Source organism: Chinchilla lanigera, unplaced genomic scaffold (assembly GCF_000276665.1).
Source record: "Chinchilla lanigera isolate Chin_1 unplaced genomic scaffold, ChiLan1.0 scaffold00020, whole genome shotgun sequence".
NCBI classification, from domain to species: domain Eukaryota; kingdom Metazoa; phylum Chordata; class Mammalia; order Rodentia; family Chinchillidae; genus Chinchilla; species Chinchilla lanigera.
This window is the reverse complement of record NW_004955421.1, coordinates 12835732-12856662: the sequence shown is the minus strand read 5'-3', so window position 1 is coordinate 12856662 and position 20931 is coordinate 12835732. Positions and strand designations below refer to the sequence as shown.

The following is a 20931-nucleotide window of genomic DNA, read 5'->3' as shown; positions in this document are numbered from 1 at the left end:
ATTAGAAGTGTCTGTCATACTTGAAATGCTGCCTAGAAGAAATGAGAAGAAAGTTATACAATCTTTAAATTTTTAACACCTTATATTTCTTGCCTTTCTTTTTTTTTTTACAATGGGCATATTTTTATTGTAAAATAAGAACAAATCAATCTAAGATTTTATATGATAAAATTTGACTGTAATTTTTAAAAATATTATTAATATTTAAAACAAAGCCTCAATGTTACTAAGCATATATATTTGAGTAAGCTATTTAACTGTACCCTGAAAGTTGTGTCTCTTATTATTCAAGTAAAAGAAGCTAATCAGTTCAAAATGATATATAAGATGATAGCGCTTTCCTGTTCTGATTTCTTATTCATGGAAAGTGAGTATAAGATACGAAGGGTTTAGAGACCTGAGTCATTGCAAAGAGTTCTGCATTAATTCTTTTCATAAAGTTCAAAGAATGATCAATCAAACTTGTCAGCTCTACTATCATCATCAGAGCAGAAGATGAGCCAAAGAAAGTTATAAGCTCTTTATAAATTTTCTATAAGTACCTGGAAATCATAATTTGCATCATATGGCTTGAGAAGAATAAGATTGCTCTCAGAATACGCAGGGACAAGACTGAAATTTCTACTAACATATCCTAGGTACTCACACATCTGTCAGACTACTTGAAATAAAAATACTTACATTTTAAAATAAATCTTTCTTAGCCAACCTCTGGCATGTGCTTGTACACAAACATTATTTCTTTAATGTGTCCTGAATCTCTGTGGTCATAAGTACTGTGCTTCATTATGTTTCCCCTGAAAAGTTTGAATTTACTAGAGGAAAACTTTTACAAACTAAAATTTTGAAGAGTAGTTTCCTAATTGACAGGTAGTAATTGCACATATTGACTAGGCACAGTGTGATATTTTGGCATATGTATTATCACAAAGTGAAAATAATTATCTATAATCTCAAACATTTATAATATGTTTGTTATGCACACACTCAATCCACTATTGTACTTTTATTTATATGATACCATGTTGTTAACATAATTACTGTTTTGTGTAATAATGAAGCAGAATTTATTCTTCTTTTCTGATACTCCTTACAAAAAAGTCTCTCCTCATATTCCTGCTCCCCTACAGTCTCCAGCCTTAGGTACCACTATTCCAGTTTCTACTTCTATGAGTTCAGTCTTTTTTAGCTCCACACAAGAGTGAAATCTTGTGCTACTTGATATTGTATTTTCGGTTTACCTTACTTAACATTATAATTTCCAAGTCTATACAGGTGGCTTCAAATGGCAGGATTTCATTCTGATTTCATATATGTGTTGGGGATAGTATGTGCATATGCATATATATGACATTTTTCTTATCCGTTTGTTTGATAATGGGCATTCAGGTTGGTTCTATATGTTTACATTTAGGAATAGTGCTGCAGTGAACATTGGAGTGCAGATATTTTTCCAACATACTGATTTCATATCCTTTGAATTTATATACAGGAGATCAATTGATATATCATATGGTAATTTTGTTTTTAATTCAAACTTCAATTTTTTTTCATATTAGCTATACTCATTTGCACTCTTATTAACAATATATAAATGTTCCCATTTTCCACATCCTTACCAGCATTTGTTATTGCTTCTCTTTCTGAAAACAGTCATTCTAATGGGAGTGAGAGGCTAGCACATTTTGATTTTGATTTGTATTTTCCTGATGGCTAATAATATTGAAAAAATTTTAAATGTATTTTGCCATTTAGAATTTATCTATTCAGTTATTTTTTTCCATTTTAATAGAATTATTTGTGTTTTTAGCTACTAAGTTGATAATCTATGTTTTAAGAGAAAATACTTTTAAAGTTTTCAATAGCACTATATGAATTTTTTCATTTTTAACCATCAATTACCCTAAGTGGTTTTGTTTCAGAAAGTGGAAAAAATATGAAAACAACACAGAAATGGCAATAAAAGCAGTGTTGCTAAAGTAGCATAGACATAGACACTTAGGTGTGTGACATCCCAAACCATGAATGAGTCATTGTAATCATACAATCTTTTTCCCTGAAAGCATCTACTAATACTATATTATATGCTTCATAGTCACTAGCAGTTCAAACTTATGGTGACTTTCTTACTCATTACAAGATCCTTAAATGCCTTTTGACAATGAAAGAAAAACAAGCATATACTCAAGTACCAGTTGCTGGAATTCGTGTGATAAAGCCTTGAAAATGGTGTTAGTTGAGGTTAATGGTATATAGCTTGCTCAGATTTGTAAAACTATGTTTTTCTGAAAATGGATTCCTACAGAAAGTTCACAGCATATCATAATTTCATCTTGTTTGCATCCTGACCTTATCCAGTATGTTCATTTTTCTTTTCTTTCTGTAGATTATTGGTTTCATCCAAGTCTTCGAGGAAGATGAAGCTTTTAGTATTCTCTCATGACCTGGCTACCAGGGCCTGTGTGCCAAAGAGTCTGAAACTAAAGTCGTACAGGAAGTCAAATATGTATTAGCCTTTGGATGTGTATATATTTGCTATGGCTTGTATCTAGATGCCTCCCCACAGCCTCATGCACTCATAGTTGGGACCTTTTGGAAGTGCCTAGATATAGGGTATGTGAATGTGGATTAATGGTATGATACTGTGATTAAGGGTGTGTGGATTAGTCCACTCATTGGTTTAACATAGTTCTTGGTGTGGATATTGGAAGCCCCACCCTGGATGTGGGTGGCACCAATCAAGAGTTTTACAATTTAGAAGGCATATAACAGGAGAAAGAGAAGGCAGTCTTGTTGCTGCTGCTGCTTGCTGCTTGGCTGTCTCCGGCCTGCTTTGCCATGGACTATTTCTCCTCTGAGATGCCTGTCTGCCATACTCCCCTGCCTTAAAGCCAGCCAACTATGGACTGACACCTTCACAAACTGAGCTAAATAAACCTTTCCTCCTTTCACTTCTGGTGTCAGGTATTTTGTCTCATTGACAGGAAATGAGGCTAACACAATGTACCGGTGCCTGTGTACACACAAGCACTAGTCTTACCCGATATTCTGTTAGCTCAGCAGAGTCCTAGCTTTTAAATCTTTGAAACTTTTGGGATACAACTCTGCAAGAAAGCTTCTATAGAGACAGGTGACAAAATCTTCTAGATGAAGAATTCTACTACTCTTCCAATTGGACTCTGATATAGAAGCATTCATTACAAGAATAAGTGGAGTCAGATATAATGAAATTGTTTTCTGCAGGGCTCCTTTAATATTTTTATGCTGTTCACTCAAGTGTGTCTGGTCGAATATTTCTAGTGATTCTACCTGCATTGAATGACACTTATTTTACGCTAGAATATTCTTCTAACATCCATTATGGTAACTAACGAGTCACTTCACATTTTTCAAAGTGAAGATACCTGAACTACATGTAGTAGGCACTTCTGCTACATTTGACTAGAAGTTTAGAATTTTAACTACTTTTGAATATATTATGAATATATATATAATGACTACACTTGTGAATAAATTAAATTCACATTTATGGATAAATTAAATTCAGTAATATCATGTAACTTTCACACTGTAAAGGTTGAAATACTATAAAGTAAAATTTAGAAAATTTAATTTTTTTTTTCTCTTAGCACTTTTCTGTACCACTAAAACCTATGGATATAGGGGAGCATAAGTGGACACTGATATAATTAATGATATTCCTTGAAAGTTTTATTTCTATTAGCTTTTATAAAATTAGTATAGCAAGCCCAGCAATGTTCAGCCCCATGTTTTAAACTTTCTTTTTTTTCTGTTTTTGAGAAAGGGTCTTGCTATGCAGTTCAGGTTGCTTTGAGCTCACTTTGTAGCCCAGGCTGGCCTCGAACTCGCAAAGATCCTCCTGCCTCAGACTCCTGAGTGCTGGAATTACAGGCCTGTGCCACCACACCAGGCTATGTTTTAAACTTTCTAACCCATATTTACTTTAATAAGTAATTCATAGAGTTTAATTTGGGGGTTGTCATTGTCTGAATGACAAAAAGTTATAAAATTTAATTGGCACTCCACATTTATGCAGAGTATATTTTTTGTGGGTACATATGAAATAATTCATTATTCACTCATTCATTTTTTTCAGAAAGACCTATTGAGAATTTTGTTTATTAACGGGCATAATACTATTATCAATAGAATGTATTATGTGCCTCAAAAATGTAGAAATTTTTTTATAAATAGGAGTATGAGGTTGTACAAAGTTCATGCTAATTTTAGGAGTTATAGTGTGTGTTCATTAAAGACATTTGATTAATATAGACAAGTGGGAAAACAGATGAAAAGCATGTGAAACAGATTTTTTTTTCTAATCAGTCTCCTATTTATTAAATGTAATATTTACTTATGTTGAAATTTGTACATACTTTAGTATTTATTAAAATTTTCTATTTATCATTGATTTTTATGAATATTTTCCAGATACAGTAATAACTATTTTCATATTTATTTATAAGGCAAAAAGATTTTCTTTTAAATCTTACTTGGGAACATTCTGTTTCCTTTCTGAAAATTCCTTTCATAATACTGAGCAAAACTGAGAAATATAAGGAATAAAGAGAAAATAAGGAATATTTACTGACACAAAAAGAATAAACAAGCATAAGAAATTGTGTAAAAATGAGCAATCACCAATTGCCAGGTAGATATCATAGCCATTTGTTAAAAGGTGCTAGTATCTATGACTTGAAAGTTAGGACTTCATGTCAACAACATGAAAAATATTATGAGGATTTTTTTTAATTTAGAAACTATTTCTTAAATTCAATTTTTTGTTATAGTTTTGAAATTTTTTATATAATTGCTTTCTCATCTGTTTCAGCTTTACTTTTACCTAGGCTTTATTTTTTTTTAGATACTTCTTATGATTTACAGCAAAATTGAGCAGAAGCTATGCAGAGGTTGTTTTGTTGTTGTTGTTGTTTTTACTATGACCCGAATATATACAGACTGCTTCACTACCAATATTTCCTACCAGGGTAGAACTTTTTATAATTATAACCCTACATCAACACATCAGAATTACCCTATATTTGTAGTTTACTTTGGACTTTACTCTTGTAGAGCACTGAATGGGTTTGGAGAAATGCACACTGACTTGTACTTACCATTGTAATACTCTTCTAAGTAATTTCTGTAATATGCGTGCTACCTATTTGCCCCTCTCGTCATCCTTGGCAATCGCTAATCCTTTTTCTGTCTCCATAAATTTTCTGTTGTAGTGTATCATATTGTTGAAATAGTACAGTACATAGCCTCTTTCAGATTGGCTTACTTACCCAAAGAGTGTGAATTAAAGCTGCATTCTTTCTCTTTTTCAAGCAGTAACATTCCATTTACCTATTGGAGGACATTTTGGTTGTTTTCAGGTTTTGACAATTATAAATAGAACTGCTATCAACATCCATTTACAAGTACGCTGGGGCATATTTTCAACTTCTTGGAGTAAAAACACAGGTGCAAATGCTAAATTCATAAATTATATCATTTTGGAAAAACCATTAAACTGCCTTCAAAAGTGACTGTTTAAATAGTAGTGCTTAAGACATATTCATTATTTATGAAAGAATTTCCTTTCAACAAGCAAACTAAGCACCAGTAAATCTCACAGTGGAGTTGTTATTTCTCAGGTTGGTCGTTCTTTGACAAGGACAGTGCTGAACATTACAGCACATTTGGGAACCACGATTCTTGCATACTAAATGACAACCGCATTTTCTAGTCATTTTAACAACAAAAAACTGCCCCACATCATCCAAACATCACCTACCCTGGATGAATAGAGGAGCACGAACATTTTATCCTCTGGGAGCGGGCTGTCTGAAATCCTCTAGGAATGAAGCTCAAGGACTGTTTTTGCTGACTAAAACTTCTTACACCATTCAAGAATTAGTGAATTTATATGTATGGAAAATTTTGCTGAGCTGTACGTGTACATTTCGTACACTTTAATAAATGTTTTTTCTTATTTTTAAAAAATAGTCTCTAGATGCTCATCAGTGATATATAAGTTACTTTGTGGAAAATCTCATAAGAATAACTTTTATATTGGGGTGTAAGATCATGTTATTCATCCTTGCAGTCAGATGATGTTCATTTCTAGTAGTTTTCTTTCTTACCCTCTGCTGTGAAGTAGAGGTCATTTCAGTGCACTATTTGTTGGAGTAGTATTCAGAATAGGAGAGAATTTTATATATATATATATATATATGGATATATACACTGTATTCCATTATATTCTCATCAGAGCTCACTACTAGTAATTTGCTATTTACTTAAATAAATGATATTGTTAATGTTATTAGTTTACCCCACATAATTATTAACTAAAGCTGACATTTTTCCAATAAAATCAATTTGTTTCAAACAGACACTACATTTCTTTGAACCGCTGTATAAAAATATGCCAGCTCTGCAGGAAGGATGAATTAACACTTCAAGCAATTCTTTTGTCTTGTCACTTCCCTGACATGAAACAGTCTGAATGGACATGGCTATAATGTACAGTATTTTCTTTGTTTTCAGGGTGAAAAGTCATTAACAGTTATTTCAGGAATTCTGTGTTTATGACACTTGTAAATTGATTTATGGTATTAACCAAGCAGGTGATGGAACAAAAGCTTGTTAGTTTTCCTTGTGTTTATCCTTCCTTAGCTGTACTGTGTTGAGTAATTCTGATCACACTTCAAGCTTATGGAAATGTGCTGGCCCTCCTCCTCCATATGACCTCTTCCAAATCAAGGGAATAGTTTATCCCAACCTGAAAATCACATAAAAAGGAGTTTCATAAAAGGGTACTTCAGGTCAGCGGGAAGTGAAGGTGACATCCACTCTATCATGAAAGTGTCAGATGGCTTTACATAAGACACCTTGCTTAATGCAGCTCAGTGATTCTTAAACCATTTTACCGTGCAAGGAAAAGGAAATTTAAACAATTCTAAGTAATACCACCAGCACATTATACAAACTGTTAAGTTATTTTAGAATTATTGTAAGAATACCAGAGTCATATCCTTTCCTGTTTACTGTATTAGAAGTTGTGGACATATTTTGAGCTTCCCATGTAAGAAAATGTTTAATGATTTAGCATGCAAAAGTTAATTCCTGTCTCTGGAATTCACTGAGGCTGGGATAGCTTAATCTTGTCTCCGGGTGAATAGTAATATCACACCACCACCATCCCTTCCACCCCCATTTTGGCTGCACAAATTGTATATCTTTTAAAAAATGGCAGAGGGACTGTCATTGCCACTTCTGCTTTGTGAGAGAACTGCCACAGAAATGAGAATTTTAAAATAGCGATCATAGGAGTTAACACTTTATTTGCTTTGTTGTATTTTCTTTTTAGAAAATTGACCCAAACATGTTTGTGAGTAATTACTGAGAGAAAATGCCAATGATCTTGAAATATTTCACAAAGATAAAACCAAAATAGCTCCCTCTCTAAGTTGCTTTTTATCCATTTACCACATTAGTCATAGCCTATTCCTTTTTAGGATGAAGTGGAAAATCATTATTTTTAAGTTTCAGTATGCAAATTTTAATCATTTTACTTGTTAAAAGGAAATAAAAGTGTTTACAGTTCATTAAGACCATTAGAGAACTTTAAAGTGTTCTCAGTAAATCTGGCTGCAATGCTATTAGACTTTTTAAAAACACACATGATTACTAGGGAATAATTATTATTTAGAGCACATTAACAATAGCAGAGACCTTTGAACTAATTATAAAATATTTTGATTTTATGATATATATATATATATTTATGTTCCAAAGTGAGACTTTATTCTTTATTCACTTTTATCTCTACCTCTCTATATTTTATTAATAAAATTTAAAAGTATCTCTTTTAGTGACATTGAATTTGTAAACTAAGAATCAAAGCATGAAAGATAGATGAAAATGTACCATGAATATATACTAACAGCTGACAAGATTCAAATAATTACTGTGAATTAGATTTACATTTTCTTTAGTTGAGCTGTGACTTTCAAACCTCTTAAACAAACAAGGAATCTGAATCTTACTTGAGCAGAATACACAAGACATATACTCTAATACTTAAACTCCAAATTTTCTAAATTTGGTTCTACCAAAAGAGGTATATATACCATGGTAACTTTAGAAAGTTTCTTTATCTGTTTGTTTATTTTGTTTTTGTTTTAAATAAATGCCAGCATTCTTTTTCATAATTCCCATAACTCCCTCCAGTGTCCCCCTACAAGATCGCTTTACTGTTGTTGGAATATGTTAGGTTGATTTCTGATTTCCACAGAATCAGTGGTCATTCAGGAATGATTATTATTCAGAATGTACTCACAATAGCCCAGGACATTAAAAATATCTCTATTGCAGAAATAGTAAAAGATAGTCTGAAATAGAAAAAAATAGTGCTTAGAATTTCCACATGTATTGTGCAGCTTCATCAATCACCAATATTTCATCAATCCTTTTATCTTATCTTCTCAATATCAAATAGCTCTTTCTGCATGACAACTGCTCTAAGACCAACTTTTTTTTGTCTTTTATGGTTTTTTGGTACCGGGAATCGAACTCATGACCCTCCACTTGCCAGGCAGGTGCTGTCGCTGAGCTATATCTCCGGCCAGACCAATTGATTTAATAAAAAGAAAAATACACTACTGTTTGTAGGTCTTTCCCTTCTTTGTATGAGTCTGCTGATCTGTCAGTCTTGGATGATACTGACTGAGCTGCTTCGTACACGTGTTGTCAACCGGCAGGTCACGTGGTCTGACTGGTCCAGAATGGCTGCCCTTTCACATTTGGTGGCTGGCTGGGTATTGGCACAGGATTACAGGAGTAGTGTGCAATGTGACTGTCATTTTCTGGCAGGGCAGCCGGCCTTGCTCCCAGGATAACTGACCAGAGTTACCAGATAGAAAGAAAAGAATTAAAAATAGAGCACTTCCTGAGACCTACAGGCAGAACTCATTCTGTTGGTCGCGAGCTTGTCAGTTTCCAAAGGTCAGGAGACAGCTTCTTGAAAGGAGTTGTAAAGTCATCCTGCAAGTGGGTGAAGATAAGGATGAGAGATGTGAGGAAACCTTTGCAACCACCCTACCACACTTTGCCGCTAAGTACTTCAGAAATTGTACTTCTATTTTTTAAGTGGTCCTGACTTTGTTTCTATATTAAATTGTATGGAAGCCGTGCAAGCTAACCAAAATCTTTAGATAATATTAATAGACTAATCGTATTACCATTAAGAAAACGACCACTACCATCGGAACTTTTCATACATTTCGTTTATTATTTTGTGCTAATTATACATAATTTCACTTATGCCTCATAAATATGCTATAGTGCAGCAGCTATTACACGCACTGGTAGAGATGAGTAAGAGGGGTCAGGTTAACTACCTGAGGCCGTAAATCAAGTCACCTCTTATACTGACCCCATTTTCATTTATTTGCTATATATTACTCTGTCCTGTTGGTCTGGCATTTGCTTAAGAAATCCGATAAAATTCCCAAAGGCTAAACTAACTGACGATTCCATTTCTATAGGCAGAAGATGAATTTAATTAATGGAGTAAATTGTTCCTGGATTTGGCATCATACAGCTCTTTTAAATACTCAGTAGGCTTGCCTACCGTATATGAGGCTATGGATTTGATTCCCAGTGCATTCCCTGTAAAATCACAAGAAACTCGGAGATCACCTTATAATATTGATTATATGTTACAGGCTATGTTTAGAAAGGACCAAGAACATTACTTCCTTATTGTTGCATTGGAAGTAGTGCTGTGATGTATGCATGGTTGTCCACATTTATAATAAAGTCACAAAACCAGCATGATTTTACTTAGCCCGCTTCTGTCCCCTGATGCTGGAGATTGAACCCAGGGCCTTCACACTGAGCTACTTCCTCAGCTCTTTTTAATTTTTTTTTTTCTTCCAGTACCAGGAATCGAACTCATGACCTTGCACTTGCCAAGCAGGCGCTTTGCCACTGAGCTACATACCCAGCCCCTCTTTTTAATTTTTTGAAATTTATTTTAAGACTGGACCTCACTTTTAAGGTGCCCAGGTGGGAGTCAAACTTGCAATCTTTCTGCCTCAGTTTACCAATGTTCTGGAATTGCAGGTGGGCACTCTGCTTTTAATTCTTGTACCACAGTCAAATTAGAAAAGCTGAGGCAGTCATGAAGGGTCAGCTGTATCCTAACCTTCTAAAATGTCTATTGTCCTTTCACTTAGATAGCGAGGATGATTTTTCTCTTTCTAAAGATGAATTAAGGGAGGAGGAAGATTTAAACCAATGTATTTAGATCCATAAAGTTGATTGACTTATTTTCAGATATGTGTGAACATCGTTAATATAAACTAACAGATATCAGGTTCATGTGCTAGGTTTCAAATATTTTAGTATATTTTGCTCTTGTCTTAAATGTCAGCTCCATCCTGAGATATAATAATTGCTTTTATCTCCAAGGTCTAGTGTGAAGCATTTAAGCTCATTCTTTCAAAGAAGATAAATAGGGATATAATTTTATTGCTGTCTTACTGCTGCAAAACAGAATTACTCAACACTATGCCCTTTATACACTTGACAATGAAATGCAGGCTGACTTTCTTTTTCAGCTGCAAAACTATCTTAGGGATTCCTTCATCACCTAATGGAATCTTGATTGCAGGGGGTCACATTTTAACTTTCAATAATCACAGTCTTGCAGTCTGTAAGCATACATCAATCTCATGTAAATTGCAGCTAATTTCTTCAGGAGATAAGGTCAGATGTAGAATTCACCAGTATCTATACTCAAAACTGATGATGTCATCAGTATTTGCTAGGTCCAGGAATGCAATTGCATTTATTTTATAGTGGGGGTTCAATCTGGCATCTTTTTATGGGATAGACTTTCTTGGGTTAAGACCATGGACATTTTCTTGGTTAATTCCATTGCAATTCCAAAGTCAGATTACCACTACTGAAGAATTAGTTCCTATGAGCTATTGTTCTATAGCAATTAGAGACCATTGAACTTGCTCGCCTAAATCAGGAGAGTAATTGAAATTGAGCCTGTTCTCACTTATTGGCTGTCCTTATTTCTAGGTGGGATGATGTATGAGATATTAATCTGGAAATATGGTCTCCTAATAGCATCATGGTTTTAAAAGGCTTGCTTCTGACAAATAGAGGGCAACTCATTAAACCCATATATGCACTACTATTAAAGCAATCAGCATTGAATATTAATGAGACAGAATATTAAATGATAAATTGCAGGTAAAGAGTGATATGTAGCTGTAAACAATGAATTTAGATGGCTATTATAAAACTATTTCAGAAGACAAAGAAAAAATCCTCAAAGGCCAAGCCATTAATATTCTTTAGACTTTTCATCTTCAAAATAGGTATGCGGATCAATGTCTCCCAACTTTGGGCAAATGAGAAGAGCTCAGTTTCTGAAGTTCAAGCAATGTCTGCTTTTTATAATTAAAAGAATTCTTTCTGCAGATTATTTGCTCTATTGACATAACTCATTTTGTCAGGAAAATGGGGGTCCATATTGTAATACATTTGAATGCACTTAAAATTGCTCACATGAATTGTCATTTTAGCAAATATTCTGAAGCAAGAAAGTATAATATTTCTAATGCCCTATTTATAGATGGGAATTTTGGGAACAGAAAAGTAAAATAATGCTGTTATACTAATGTATAGCTTTCAGGAGAGGGGATTTAATCCAAAGGAGAATTTTCCTTCATGATCAGAGTAACTTGTTTCAAATTACATGGATAAGTAGGTCTGCTGTTCCTTAAGATTCCCGAAATCATAGCACAAAAGAACAGCTTTAGTTGGCTCTTTAAATTTGACCTATATGCACATACATAGCAAGGAAAAAGGTCTATAGTTGCTGGAGTTGCAATTTGAGATAAAATCAAAAAACCAAAGTAAAAGGAATTAAATATAAATATAGTAGCTTCTCTCACTTCTGTATTCATTTTTATCAACATTTGTGGCTGAACAAATACAGTAACTGACCCAGAGCAAAGAAAGGAATATGATACACTGGAAAAAATATCACATTTTGGAGCAAATCATTTTAACTTCATTTTTAAGAATACATTATAAATAATGTTTAGATTTATGTTTATTATCATGCTTCAGAAAAAAATAGTAAGAAAAATTAAAGAAAAATTCAAAATTTAATGTTTATTCTATTTCTGTAAACTTTGTAGCCAGGCTGGCCTTGGACTCATGGGATCCATCTACCTCACCCTCCCAAGAGCTAGGATTACAGGTGTGTGCTACCACACCCAGCAAAATTATCATGATAGTCATTGACAGTACAGTGTGCTCAAATGCCTTCCAAATAAATCACCACCAAATTTCAAAAGTAATTGCAAATGTAATTAATTTAAAATGGTTTATGGTTTAAAATACATCATGCATTTAATCTTTTATATTTTGTATAGAAGTGAGAAAACCTCATTATATATTTATGGAATTATTAGAGGCCAGGTTCAATAGAATAGTAAGCAAATAGAAAAATGTTTAATTTCTATTGTGCTGACATCTTGGTGTCTACCTACTAATATGTAATTCCATTTGTTTTTGTGTTTGCAGGTTGTTAAAATTTTCTTCAGCTTTAAATGAAAAGTAGGAGGAGACAGTAAGATTTTCAATCTTTCTGGGTTGTTTACTTCCTGAAGAGCAATGGCGAAACTTTTGAATGGAAAAAGGTTAATCCTGTCACTAATTTTCCTTTTGTTAAAATTGTCATCAGCAATTGAAATCCCACTCTCAGGTAAAGTGACAGATTTTGATACCTACCATGGAATTTTGTTTTTGCTCTTTAAGTAGAATATTTGTGGATTGAGAATATAGCTTTTAAAATGACATTTTATGTATATTTCCATCAGTGTATCATCACAAGTCATGTTTTCTCTATCCTTTGTGGGTCGATATTTGTCTTCAATAATTATTTTGTAGCTCAGGTATTTAGCATCTTATGTAAACTTGGCCTATGACAAGAAATGTAACCAGTACATCAGGGGATATTTTGCAGTACATCTAAGATAGTCTGAAATATTACAAACAGATTTTAATGTTATGGTAGGGGTTAGTTTATTTAGAGTAGAATTATGATTTAGAAGATACTGGCTTTCAACAACTGAGACAGGAAGGAATTGAATAAGCTTTATATTCTTTTTCAGGATGATTATGCATTTTAAAAATGAAAACACAGAATTATAAAAATAGCAAATAGTCTCTTATAACTGAAAGTATAAATTAACTCTAAATAGAATGTATACTGTAATATAAGGTCCTAGTCAGAGATTAGTATATAATTGTGTGTGTGTATATATATATATATATATATATATATATATATATATATAAGTTGGAAATTTTTATCATATATTGCAGTACTATATTTCCTTTTGCTACTTCTGTATATAACTTGAAGAGTTCTAATACAAGAATAATTTATTATTTATTAGAATCTTAGCATTAGAATGATCATTGTAAATTATTTAAGTTCTACAGTTTAGATGACAGAAAATTTAATAAATGTTAGCTTACTAAATGTGTCAAAACCGGGCTGAAATTTTCCTCCTTGAAGTAATCAGACAGACTGAATGTCAATAGAAAAAGTAGCTTTATTATCATGTTTTAAAACCGTTTGTAAGGGTCCTTTTCAATTACTTGATGTAGCAATTTTATACCACATATATATTTGTAGTTCCACACCTCTGCTCCCTCCTAGTTAAGAATCCATAGTCCATGGTTTTCAACAGAGAATTAAGCCTTAGTGCTCCTATTTCTTAAAGATTTCCACTTGTTTGTTCTCCGGATATACAGATTTTAAATTGTCTACACATTTAACTAAAGTCTTTTAGTCTACATGCAATGTATCAGTTTTCATCACCAAAAAGCCTAGGTATGAACATTCTGAGAATCCCTAAAATTCTCTTTAGAGGATTCTTTCATATAAATATGAAATTCCCAGTAAAAACAGCAAAGATGTCACTGGGCTTTCTGATTCAGCTTCCTAATCATATTCTCTAACAAATACATGTATTCTCCATCTTTTCCTACTTGATCCTCAGTGGTGATGGATGTGGAATTTTGTATTAATCCATGGTGCTCATTTTTATTCTGGTTGTCTGAGTGACTTATGCATTTTCATGCTGCAACACCCTTAGATAACAATTGTTATAAAATATTAATAACATATTTTCAGAACAACTGAATATTATCCATTTATTTCAGTACTCTAGAGCACTCACTAGTAAACGTGGCCAAGGCAGGTACCCAACTTGAATCTCAAAGAGTCTGGTATCTCTGTAATTGGCCTAATTATAGAGGAAAGGATTTATAAGATCGACTATATATTCATACAAACACCCGAAGTTTATTAGCTCCATTCCTTGAATAATTAGCTGCTGCAAAGCCTTTACAACCTTAGCATATTTAAGAAAGAATAACGTTGTAATAAAGAAGTTGTTTTTGAGTTATTAGCTGATATCTTAGAGACTGTGGCCATTGTGTGTCATCATCCAACATTTATAACTCAAGTATAATTTAAATAAAATGAATTTGCAACAAGCCCAACCTCCAGTCTACTTAGGAATGGTATTAATCAGAGACAAGGTAAATATCAATGAAGACAGGACATTTCTTGCATGTTAAAATTTTATGAATATCCAATGGCTAATGACTGGATTTGCATTAATGTCTGTAAGCTAATAATGTTCACTTATCAGATTTTTACAATTGGAAAGAGCATTTAGTTATTATTCTACATTTGCTATTGATGCTGAAACTGTGGTTCATGGAGTCCTTGGGATCACAGAGACACTGCACATTCAGGTGGTTTACGAGATCAAACTCTTGAAAATAGCACTAAAACGCTAGTGGTCCTTTATTTTCACTCTCAGTGTGACTTACGTGGATGTATGCAAGCAGTAGTGAGAAAACTGTTGCTCTAGCACTGGGCAAGGCTTTGGCACCAAATTGCACTAATAATCAAATGTCCTCTTCTGATTGATAAAAACATCCAGAAGACAAAACAAACCTAAACAGTTTTGCTAAGGCTGTAATTGTTGAAGCCATTAAACAATGCTAACTTTATGCATTCTCCACTTTTAAGTACATTTCTTCTAATATTGGAATGAACTGAAAGATAGACATAAAGCAATTCAGCTGTATAAAAGTAGGATGATTGTGTTTGTTCCTTGATTATGTCATTGCTAAAGACCCAATACTATTTTTAGTTGAAAGTATAAATGACAGACAAATTATGGTTGCTCAGATGTATATCGGGCAGATACATTTCCCAAAATGAATCGGTTGACCTTGTCACTTTCAGATAAACTGGAAGAGTGTGTTGTCAATGATAAAATGTGAGTTTTCAAGCAAAAATCAAAACTGTGAAAAATTTGTATCCCTTGCTCTGAGCTGGAGAGCTTTGCAACACATGACTTCTCTGATTAGATCAGTGGTAATTTTAACAGAAATGTATTTTTCATGTTCTGAATGAAATGTGCCACTACATGAAGATCTGAAGAATTCAGTGAGCCAATACATTTTTCCTAGATGACCACTGTGAGATGTTACAAGATATGCATAGATTAAAATGGATGAAATTATTTAATGTGATGGAATAGTAAAAGTTTTTTGGTAGATTTCAGATTCCACATCACAATTTAACATTTAACAAACTAGCATTTGCTGTACTTTGGTGCACTGTACAGAAAACCATATCCACGATTATCAGAAGGACTGTAAAAAACCGCCAATTTTTTCACTGCATATCTGTTTATGGCTGATTTCTTCCTATTCATATAGGGGAAATAAATTTCCAATCTATAGATATCTGGCATGAGTTCATGTTCTCTAAAATCAAAGAATGAATTTTAGGAACAATGGAGGTTAAGAGCAGAATATATTTATTGGAGAAAAGAAAGCTTCTGTCTGAGAGAGGGACAGAAGGGGACCTAAGTGGGTTGCCAAGGACCCTGAATTTTCTAGGGACCTTTATAGAGCAAACCCAAGATGTGGAGCGGGTTCATGGCAGGAAACATGGGAAATCACAAGGTGGGCATGAGGTGGGACAATACTATTGTTAGCCAATAAGATTACAAGTATAATTGCCCAGGTAAAATTGACTAAATTGGAATCAAATGGGGAAGCAAGTCATGTAGCAAGAGGACAGAAATACAGAACAGGGGTTTTTCCTTAGGGGTTTGGGTTAAATGGCTTTTGCTGGCTTTCTCAAGGTGATGTAACCTATTTAGGGTATCAGTCCCTGATGTTTACCCTTAGGAAGTGCATGGGTGCATTGGTCTTATCTTTGTCTTGAGGTCTGATCCGCAGCTGGAGGTATCTGTCTTTCCCACAGTTACAAGGTATCTCCTCTTCCACACTGGCTCCTTTGAGGGCCTAGCCCTTCTGACTGCCTATAATATATCTAACTCAGTTGCCTACAACACTCACTTCATACAAATTAAACTACTGCAACAGAAAGGTTTTTATAATTGTTATTTATTATAACAAAGCACATTTTCAATGAATTTATAAATCAATATCCTAAAGAATTTTTTTTTAATTTTCAATATAGTCAATATGGTTGTCTATAGCCCATACTAAGAAAAGCACTTCGGAATGTCTTATGAGGAACTGATGGAGTCTTAACGAAAATGTTTGAGAATAACGTATCTATTCAGAATCCTAAATTTCACAAATGTGAAAACAGAGAGAGTGTGCTGGGCCATTCCCAACCTCACAGCTTTTATAGTCCCATTTATAGCTTGACTGTGGAATATTATTTAACTCAGGCTCTATGCCTGTCTCTCAATTGCATTTCTGAAAATACATTTGCTAAAGTCAGTTCCTGCTGCTAAAGAGTTTACATTTCTTTATAAATTTGACACTATGCTCTTATTAGAGTTCTAAAACGTGTACTGAAGAAAGTTTCAATTAAAAAAAAATGCCGACTGCGTATCCACAGTAGATCTTCCCATGTACGGTCTGTGTCACATTTCAAGATTTAAACCAAACTCATACCTTCAACCTTAGTACTATTTGTTTGTTTATTTATTTATATTTTAATGTATTTATTGCTAGTCAGGATGGTCAGAGTCACCTGGCTGAGTGACTAGGTGAGAAGCAAAGCTAATGCCTACTTCAAGAGCCGGGGATGTAGCTCAGTGGTGCAATGCCTGCCTCGCAAGCGAGAGGCCCCGAATTCAATTCCCCATACGAAAAAAAAGTTCTTAAAAAGAATTTGCCTTGAAGGCTAATTAACTTTCTGAATATTATCATTATAAGGGAAAAATAAAATAACTCAAATTCCCAATATATAATTGGGGAAGGAAAAATTTATAAGTGGAAAATGACAATCACTAAAATTGCTCATGAAGAAAAGTATTGTTAATACTTATTATTAAAAGTATTTTTAGCAAAAGTTTTAAAAAAGTATTAACAAAATAAGTGGAAATTAAAGAGTATGAGAAGAGTCTATTTTCTTTTCTAATAAATAGTACCCTCTCATCATTTTCCTGGGCTAGCATGCGGTGGTGGCAAATAGATCAGGAACCAGTGTAATCATGCACTGCTTCAATAAATGTCCTGTGGTGAAATGACCACAGCATTTATCAAGAATCGTTGCTATTTTTGACCATGCTAAGAAACTTAGCACAACTCCTTACTCAAAAGAAGAAAAATCTATATACTCAAAGATATTGGTTGAAATATGTTACTTGATAAGAAAGAAATGGAAAGGAATCTAATTGCTAGTAATAGGAGAATTATCAACAAATTATATTACATCAGTGGGAAGAAACAATGTAAAAGCAATAAATTAATTATAATGTCAATAGAAGTATGGAAAGCTATCACTTTCAAAATTACTGAACTAAGGAAAAATGCATATGCATGTCAACATAAACTAAAAAATTATTATTATTATTTTTTATTTGGTATATTTTGAGATAAGGTCTCTCTACGGTGTTAAGGCTGGACTTGAACTCACTATGCAGCCCAGATTGGCCGGGAAGTCCAGGAAATTCTTCCGCTTTACCTCTACAGTGCTGAGATTACAGGCATGCATTACCATGGCTGGTTTAATGCCAATGATTTTTAAGAGATATTTTAAAAATGTGATAAGACATTTTTTCTGCTTATGAATTGCTACATGATTTTGGTGTTAAGTAAAATTAATACAGTATCATGAAATGGTGCCAAGGAGGTATATTTCTTAGAAGTAACATATATTTTGCAAAGAGGAAGTCAGATTTGTTCTGTGATTTTCATCTTGTATGAACTTTTTAATTCAGAAAGCACGTTTGATTTGTTCTATATGTAAATAAACCTTGTTCAGTCTTTGAAAGTCTTGTGCTTTAAATGTATCTTTTTAACATTTAGTTCAACAGGTTCCAACAATCATAAAACAGTCAAAAGTGCAAGTTGCCTTTCCCTTTGACGAGTATTTTCAAATTGAATGTGAAGCTAAAGGAAATCCAGAGCCAGTGTGAGTATCTCTTCAAATTGAACGATTCTTTAAAAGTGTGCTGTCCTTCTTCCTACTGTGTTTCTATCTAACTATCACAAACTTACAGGACTGTAAAACTTCATATGGTTGAAAGTTAAGGTTTCCAAGCAACGTTATGTGTATAAAAATAAAGTTTGGTTATTTTGCATGTGTTAGATAAGACTTTTTACATCATTATCCACATTGTCCCAGTGCTGAGAGTGCAGTGGGAATTTAATTGTATGTATAAAGTTCTGCAACATTTACCAAAAACCATAAAAAAATTATTTTACTATCAGGTAACTGATATTATTTCTAAGGAATTGGCCTAAAGGAATATTTGGGTAAGTATTAATAAAAATGTAGGATTTTTATCACAATTGAAAGGAAAATGTTGAGATGATTAAGTATATTGTCTCATATTATGTGACATAAGGTTTGCGTAAAAGTTGTATTTAGTACCCATGTAAAACTGAAACAATTCAATTGGCAAAGTTGTTAAGTTAGCATGGTTAGAAATATATGACAAATGAATATAAAAGTACTACTAAGAAATATAAGCAAGTAATAAAATTTGATGTTGTTTCTTACTTATGAATAAGCTCTTTACACACATACACCCAAAACCATATTATATATTTATATCTGTTGTAGTCTCTTTCTTTGCAGTCTCTAAATACTAATAACAATAGAATTGCACTTTTAATTGGAAAAATTTTAAAATAATTAATTTAAAAGAAACAGCATAAAACCTACCTTCAAATTTATCCTCTCAGTGTCAGTGCATTTTTATGGCTTATAAGATTTCTCAGATTTTTTTGAGATCATTACTTGTATTCTAATATCTTCTACTGTATACCTTTTAATATCTTGCTTTTGTATATTTATATAAACACATCTAAAAATTGAGAAACAGTATGATGTTTTTAGAATTATTGTTTATTTTTATCTTATAGATATTCTTGGACTAAGGATGATAAGCCTTTCGATCTTTCTGATGCTCCGATAATTGCATCTAATAATTCAGGAACATTCAAGATTCCAAACGAGGGGCACATATCCCACTTTCAAGGGAAATATCGCTGTTTTGCTTCTAATAAGCTAGGAGTCGCTATGTCAGAAGAAATAGAATTTATAGTTCCAAGTAAGTGTTACAACAGAGTTTTCATTTTACAACTATTTTTAATGAAGCTTTGAATAGGTATTACATGGGTTCTGATGAAATAAGTCATTATTCATTTAATCATTTTATAGCTGTCTTTTTTCTGTTTCACTAACTTCATGTCTGACAAAGGGAAAACATGATTATGCCTTACATGATGACAGTTAAGGTCAATATATTATTAGTTAAATTTAGCTAAGTTAATCAGCAATGTTAGATAACTCTAATGCTCCTGGTTCAACACAAATCTACTTCTTCTTGATAGAGATAGCTGTAGGTCTGGAAGTTCTGCTAGGCAACTCTTCATGCAACTTGCTTTGTGATTATAGGTGATGGAGAAACTACGAACCTTGGGTTGTATCATATGACACATACGACCTATGCAACGACTCTGGGACACCGAGCATTCTACATAGGCTCTTAGATGCTCCCAATGACAAATTACCAGGCAACTTGTACTCATCTTGTTAGATGTAGCAAGACAAGTTGCACTGTCTTACTTAATTTAAATGTGTGTCCACTAGGAGTATGAGCTACCAGTAATTTGTCCTAGAAATAAAAAACATTGTAAAACACTTTGCTATTAACTGTGCTATTAACCAGCAATTGCCAGCAAGTTTAATTTATTTAATTATTAGCATATTTTGCATATGTGATGAGTTACTGATAACTATTTTTAGTATTTGCTCATTTACATTCACTGATGTTAAGTTTCCTAACTTTACATAGTTCTAACTAAAAATTTCATAGGGTAAATTCTTATAAATAAAATGGTCAGTCAACTTCTATTCAAGAGTTTCTTCTTGTAGAGCCCTAGAAACTGAAGTAAATGATAGAAAGTCCTAAAGGTAAGAGAATGTATATACTTGTGGATGGGAGCAGGGGAAGAAACAAACAAAAAATAAGAATATTTTTCTTGAAGTTAGGTGATGAGACTGTATTTAAATTGTAAACACTGTATATAATATAGATAAAAACTACCCATCATTTATACTCCTATAACTAAAGTATGAATTTTAAAATTTGTAATTACACTAAAAATATAGAAAAAGTGAATGATTATCAAGCTATGTGGTACATGGGAGCAGAACAAAGTAAGAAAGAAGAAAAAAAGAAAAGTTAGAGTAGCAGAAAGATAAAAAAGCTGAAAATAAATATAAATGTAGGGGCTGGGGATTTAGCTCAGCGGCAAAAGTGCTTGCCTGGCAAGCGCAAGGTCGTGAGTTTGGTTTCC

General features: G+C 33.2%; 1 protein-coding gene across 7 annotated transcripts in view; it reads left to right on the top strand.

Moving 5' to 3' along the window:
* Chl1 (cell adhesion molecule L1-like) overlaps nt 1-20931 on the top strand; it is a 194421-nt gene that overhangs the window by 101190 nt on the left and 72300 nt on the right. For 6 of the 7 annotated variants that reach the window (XM_005383759.2, XM_005383757.2, XM_013513790.1 and 3 more), the window contains 3 exons: nt 12625-12805; nt 18430-18535; nt 19492-19679. In XM_005383759.2, coding sequence (XP_005383816.1) covers nt 12715-12805; nt 18430-18535; nt 19492-19679 — 385 coding nt within the window. In that variant the 5' untranslated portion in view covers nt 12625-12714. Of the gene's footprint in view, nt 1-2592; nt 2614-12624; nt 12806-18429; nt 18536-19491; nt 19680-20931 lie in introns of those variants that run through there. The other variant, XM_013513792.1, reaches the window with a different exon arrangement.